At 39.8% G+C, this 7122-nt stretch overlaps 1 protein-coding gene across 1 annotated transcript; it reads right to left on the reverse strand.

Moving 5' to 3' along the window:
- Nucleotides 1-270: 270 nt before the first annotated feature.
- sp7 (Sp7 transcription factor) lies at nt 271-3606 on the reverse strand. The gene is made up of 2 exons (XM_016477525.1): nt 3538-3606; nt 271-2123 (listed from the first exon to the last, which is right to left on the reverse strand). The coding sequence occupies exons 1-2, from the start codon at nt 3556-3558 to the stop codon at nt 804-806; spliced, it is 1341 nt and encodes a 446-aa protein (XP_016333011.1). The 5' UTR covers nt 3559-3606; the 3' UTR covers nt 271-803.
- Between the last annotated feature and the right edge of the window lie 3516 nt (nt 3607-7122).

Here is a 7122-nt window from a genome sequence, read left to right on the forward strand (position 1 = left end):
TAAGATGTAAATTCTGTTTTAAAAATCTGCTTAAAAGATCCAATCAAAAGAAGTTCAAATCGATCCGTCCAAATAAACAATAAATAAAAACATCACATGAATGAGAAGACTTAATTTATTCATAAATGACTCGCTTCATGGTCTACCTCCATTCAGCAAAACCAGTGAAACACAACATTGTCTCATAATTTAAAACATAAATTAGATTTTATGTAAATAGGAAATTAAATAAAACAATGATAAGCGACAGGACCAATAATGAAACACCAGATTGCCTCTTTGCAGCCTAAACTGAAGATTACGTCCTGATCAATTCTATCAAAGTAATGAGTCCTCAAGAAAGCATTCAGGATTAAAAAAATAAAAGAAATCAATTTTAATTAAATAAAAACAGATCACATGTGCATCGATTGGAAGCCCAAATGTCAGATACACAATCTACTCAACGCTGGGCTCCAAAAACAGCCCTGAAAGTTGTCAAAAAGAAGGAATTTAAAACAAAGAACGAGAAATAATTCAATAATAACTTGTAGACATTAAAATATTTAAAAATACTCCCAAAATGTAGGCCTCTCCTGACAAACATGTGTCTGAAGTTCTTTGTAAAACAATTCATTTCTCCCAAAACCTCCCAGTCTAGAAAATGTTCATGGTACGCTGCTCTCTGTGGAGCACATTCAACTAGTTCCTAAAAACAGATTGCATAATAAAAACAGGGGTTTTTCATTTTATACGCAGCTTAGCACCAATGCAACAGTAGCTCCACTTGTCAGAGTCTTCATCCAATTCCTCACACAGCGGTTTTATATCTCCAGCAGCCCGCTGCTGCTGTTCACACCGTTCCCCGTGCTGCTTTTTTCTTCTGCACCAACCGTTGGGTCCTGCATGCCACCTGCGGGCCCCTGAGGAGCCACTTTAGCGGAATCCGTCGGTTCCTCGGTTCCTCTGGGCTCCGCCTCCTCTTCCGGACCCTTCCCTTGCAGGCTGGCTTCCGCGTGGGTCTTCTGATGTTTGCTGAGGTGGTCGCTACGAGTGAAGCGCTTATTGCACAGGTGACAAGTGAACTTCTTTTCTCGAGTGTGGGTGCGGACGTGGCGCTCCAGCTCGTCGGAGCGAGTGAACCGCTTCCCGCAGAAGAGCCAGTTGCAGACGAAGGGTCGTTCGCCCGTGTGCCAACGCAGGTGGGCTTTCAGGTGCGAGGCCTTGCCGTAGACCTTCCCGCAGCCGGGAATATGGCAGCTGTGGACGGGTTTCTTGCGCAGGGATGCAGCCGAGGTGCCAAGCCTCTCCAACTCTTGGCAGTTCGGGCAATCGCAAGAAGACCTTCCGGTGGTAGATGTGTATCCGGGAGATCCCCGAGCCGGTTTGAGCCCCATGGAATTGTCCAGGATTCCAGAAGTAGTTACGGATTTGGGCTTGTACATGTCCTGCGGGAGCATGTGCTGTGAGGATTGGAGCAGGTGCGAGGATGAACTCAAGCCTACAGACGGGTACGGCGCCGGGTTTAGAGGCGTAAAATCAGGAGTGTAACTAGGCATCTGGGGGTTGAGGGACGCTTGAGGAGCGATGGGTTGCAAGTGCGCTTGGAGGCTCTCGGGTTGAGGTTGTCCTGCGTTTAGCCAGTTTGAGTTGGTGTGGACATCCCACCAAGAAGATGTTGCGTTCGCAGGAGCAGCCGTGATCCCGGGATGGATGCCCTTGTACCAGGAGCCATAGGGATGTGTCATGTCCAGGTAGGTGTTGACGCTGGTCAGGCAGTCCGCTGTGGCTTTGGTCCCCAGAAGCGAAGGGTCCTGAGAGGCACTGGAGGTTTGGAAACTGGAGAACGGGTTGTATTCGGAGCCGTACGCTCCCGTGGGAGCAGGAGGAGGGCTGCCGGTTGGGGTGAGCAAGCCCCCAGCGGAGCTGAAGGAGCCACTATAAGAGTCCGCAATGCCCTCATTGCCTCGCACGTTATTCTTAGGGCTCTGGAGTTCAGAGGTCATGCTGTAGGCTTTCTTAACTGGTACCGTGCTTCCCGCTTTACCAGGCGTGGCGGAGTCTCGGACTGGACTGGTGTTCCCAAACTTGTTGCAGGTGGCGGTTAGCATAGCCAAGGGACTGGATCCATAACGTGTTTCCTCCTGAGAAGAGAATGAGAGATCAGAAGGAAATCTATGTTGCTTCAAATGATGCTATCTAGCATAAAAGAGGTTGAGCAAACATCCATCCTGCACTATTAGTCTAGACAGAAATATGCACCAGCGCTGACAACACAATAATTAATGCCACCACACGTGGCGTTCCGGTTTAACGTGTTTACATCTCCATAGTGACCATCCGTCTGTGAAAAACAGGCAACAATATGATATTCTTTGGAAGAACAAACAATTGTTTAGTTTAGAACACTCTAATTGCGTTGTCAATCAATTTGAAAAAATGCACAACAATAAAAAATGTAGAAATCAAAGATGGTCTATTATTTTCCAAATATTCACACTCACATTGATCGAAGCACGATTCCACAAGTATTTAACACGCTTAATGCCAGTGCATGAACACAGCCACAGAAAAACATGTGGTAACCATGTTTACAGTCAACAACGACATTACAAAAAGCTCTCTGTTTGGATGTTAAATTAAAAAGCAGATTGGCATTTTAGGATAACCACGACTCTAACTTAAGATGTTAAGTCCAAACGTCACCTTACAGTCACAGACTATGGTTGGACTTCGCTTTATTTGGAATGGCAGTGGTCTACCCCATTTTCCGCTGGGAAGTGATGATAAATGAATGAGTAAGGCGCAGTGTGTGATGATGATATTTCCCGCTGAGTGTGTGCGGTTCATCTTGGCATGGGTTCTGCTCCCGTTTCCAGGTTAACTGCTCCCCATTACAGCATGGAGCTTAAATTTGACGCCAACATCCAAAACCATCGCCGCAAGAGTTTCATGTCTACTAGTTTTTTCAGAACCCAGTGTCTAGGTTGGACTATCTGGTCATAAGTTTAAAAGTTTTTTGATTGTGTTGCAACAAACCCAATAAAGGTTCCTCAGTGGTTCCTAATTTCAGCAAATAATGTTTTTGCTCTACACGAGTTACTCACATTAGTGTATTGGTGTCTAGGTTCTTAAAAGTACTTCTAAAGGACTACAAAATAAAAAGTTTTGAGGAACTTTCAAAGGTTCTTCAATGAATGCAAAACCCTTTTTGGTTGTAACTGTACATTTATTTTTAAGAGAGCATAGAGACTGAATTTCAGTGTTTTCTTTATATTTACAATGACATTATTATCACATAGTTCATCCAATTAGAGCTAATATACTTAAGATGAGTTGTTTTCATTCTACTTTTAATTTCTTACAGAAGCCATCCAATAACTTTTACTGAGTAACCAGAATCAAAGATATGTAAACCAATAATGCACAAAACATCCATATAGTAGGCTACTAATGTAAACCACCTGGTTTCATCCGCGCACTTGACGCTTATACATATTTATAGAAATCCGATATGAAAACATAGGCAGACATGAGATCAGATTGTGTTCTCCATACCTCCAGAATCGACGCGGCCATCCCGGAGGAAGCAGTCCTGTGAAGTTCAGTCCAAAGGCAGGAGAAGCTCTCGGTCCAGAGTCTGATTGAAATAAACCCCGCCGGAGCGCAGCGACTCTTCTACCCGGATACCGGGAGACCCGCCTTCTAATGACTGGAGACCCGAGAGACTTTGAACAACCGCAGAGAGAGAGAGAGAGAGAGAAGAGAGAGAGAGAGAGAGAGAGAGACCCAAATGTGTACCTTAAATCAGATTGCGAATTATAGGGGGGTCAATCCTCCTGATTAAAGTCTGAACCCCCTAAAACAAGTCAAATCAAAAGGCTGGGGGTCTCAAAAGAATGTGTGTTTTTTTTAATATATATATTTATATAAGTGTACCTACTTTTCAACAGCGTTTTAAAACAACCGCAAAAAGTTAGTGCGCTAAATTTACTCGCAGTTGATTGAGAAAATCGTCAACTATCTTAAAGACATTTCTATCAAAACACAAGATTTTTGTGGCATATTCGAAATGCATAATAATGTGTATTATGCATTTCGAATATGCCACAAAAATCTTGTGTTTTGATAGAAATTTCTTTAAGATAGTTGACGATTTTCTCAATCAACTGCACTATAAAAATCACTGACAGATTTGTAAAAAATATATTATTTATTCATATTTAATATTTTGAAATAAACGGTACAGAATTCTCACATTGGATCATGAATAGTTGTCACGAGGCCATGGGCTACATACATGTACCTATATATCAACAACTATAAGTTTTATAAAGTGCACAAATGCTCGTTTTCTCTATCAGTGGTTTTGCATGTTGGTTTCTAATTCAAAACAGCCTACACTAGAATAATTTAGGGAATTCTGTATTTATAAATAAAATGTATTTATTACATATTGGCCAAAACTAGGCCCTATCTATCTATCTATCTATCTATCTATCTAAACATTTTTAATATAATAGTAAAGCTCTTTAAATCTTGAAAGAGCTATAAAGAAAGCAACTGTTGTCAATATGCAATATTACTTCATGTGCATTCATGCCTTTGGTTCCATATTGTCACATTATAGAGAATATTATGCATGTTATTAGGAACTAAGAAAAGTAAAATGGACTTCATCAATGCTTATGATCAAAAATTGTAATGATTTTCTTATGTGAATGTATGGATGAGAGAAGTGTGAGGATATGTCAATTTAAAACATTTTAGAAAAATGAGTTGCTAAAATCAGTAAACTAGTTGATCCCCATCTTATATCAGCCATACAAATAATGATTCCCCACATACATGTAACACTGCAATTCTACAGGCTTATTGGGTTAATTTACAAACAGCGTTTTTTCAGATGCATTATTTCACAATTCGGCCAGATGAAGTTATAATTAGTTTTATTAAAGAAATGTTTTCACACATTACTCTAATCATAGATAAAATAATTTTGTAAAATGATGCAAAAATGCCATTTATGGTCATATTTGATCACAATCTGAATAATACATTTCAATGACAATGACAGTCAAATCAAGTGGATCATGTCCTGTTATATCCAAGTGGTGTTTGTGGTTTCAGTCAATGACTGAATGTGACAAAGACTGTCGTGAACAGATGCAGAGCGGGAAGTATGCTGTTATCCTGCACATTTAAAGGCTAAAACAAACTCTCACCTAATCGGACAAAGAGAAACAACATTGCATTTTATGCAGTTTTTATGAGAAATATTAGCAAAATGATTATAATCAACAATTAAAAAGGGGAAATTATGTCTTCTGTGTTCTGAAACCTCAGAAAATGGGGACAAAAATAAGAATTTTTTAGTCAAAGATGCTTTTAACAGCCTTGCCTATAAACTTTAAATGCAATTTGTTTTTTTGATATTGACTGAATTTGACTCTGTCTGACCAAATTAAACTGAAATACCCTTTTGCTTTTTTCTACTAATTTTTCCATATTTGGTTTCTGAGCGTGTTCCTGCACTGCACAGAAGTTGTCAGCTGTTAAGAGTCTCGCTCTGGCTTACAGACATCCATCAAGTGAATAAACAAGTTGGAACGGCCTTCCGACAGCCCATCTTGGTTTTGAGTGTCCTTGTGGGTGTTGCTTTTTTTCCAAAATGAGGGGAGAGAAGATTAAAATTGTTTTCAAAAATAAACATGTAATTTCATTCTTTATTTTCTCCCTCAATTACAAGGCATGGTCAGAGCAAGCTTGTAGTTTGAGAGAGTTTGGCCCTTACAGTAACACACAGACTATATTTAGCAGTCTGCTCTTCGACTGACCCTGCGTCTCTCTACCTTGCAGAGCACAACATGAAATACACACATACACAATCATGCAACACATTAATTTCTGCAATCATAGTATTGAACTGCACTGGCTAATTAGATGCCAGATGCCATGGTGCCATAGGGGGCACTGTTATTTCTAACAACATGAATCACGTTGCTGTCAGAAACACTGCAGTAAAGACCACACAGTGATTTATTGGCAGATTTAAATGTTAGATTAGATCATTTTTGGAGCTCTTAGCAGCATTAATCCACAGTCCTACTTTGGTGGAAGTAAATAATGCAGTAAACTCTCCCATGCTGGTACGAGATAGGAAAACAATTTAAAGACCCCCTGAAATCAGTTTTGTGGCTTTTAATGCAAAACTGCTAACTAAACAGTGCCACAATAAACTTTTAGCAGGTATACACATTTAAAATGCACAGTTTTGTCCTGTAAAACAGTTAAAAATATTGATGACATTGATGAAATACATCAACATAGTAAAGAAAAATGTGCTCATCAAGTGATTTTGGGTCATTTAATTAATATACCTCACACTGTAATTGCAGGAGGTCAAGTGAGTGTTGAAAGGTGAAGAATCATTTTCCAAACACTAATGCATGTGTTTTTTTTTGTAAATGGCTGGGATGGCCTAATAAATTTCCACTCACGCATTTATCTCGAGTCTCGTCTGCTCATCTGATCTCTTGACTTTCCTTCTCAAATGAATGGAAACATATGCAAAGACATGGGTTACTAAAAACTATGATGCAACTGGAAGAATAGAATGATTCAACAAAGAAGAAATGTAGACTTGTAATTTGGCAGGTCAAGCTTTTTTGGTTTGATTTGTCTTTAATTATATATGCATTATAAATAAATATTAGGGATGTAACGATTAAGCGCGAGCCGGTTGAAAATCGATTCAAATATGTGACGATTCAAATCAGTTGAGATGCTAAACAAATCGCGATTCAATTAGGGGTAGGAGTTTATATGAATGTATGTCTGAGAGGAAACTTACTGTCTTTCGATGGTATTTTTTCTTTTCATCTTGCCTCTGTATAATGCATATTAAAGTTCATAAGTGCAGTGTTGCTTTGTTTACAGCGGTAACCAAGGAAACACTGTATCATTGCTGTTCATAAGTGCAGCGCTGCTTTGTTTACAGTGGTAACCAAGGAAACACTCCTGTATCATTGCTGTTCATAAGTGCAGCTGCTTTGTTTACAGCGGTAACCAAGGAAACACTGTATCATTGCTGTTCATAAGCGCAGCGCTGCTTTGTTTACAGCGGTAACCAAGGAAACACTG

This window comes from Sinocyclocheilus anshuiensis, unplaced genomic scaffold, assembly GCF_001515605.1.
Source record: "Sinocyclocheilus anshuiensis isolate Anshui unplaced genomic scaffold, SAMN03320099.WGS_v1.1 scaffold1632, whole genome shotgun sequence".
NCBI classification, from domain to species: Eukaryota; Metazoa; Chordata; class Actinopteri; order Cypriniformes; family Cyprinidae; genus Sinocyclocheilus; species Sinocyclocheilus anshuiensis.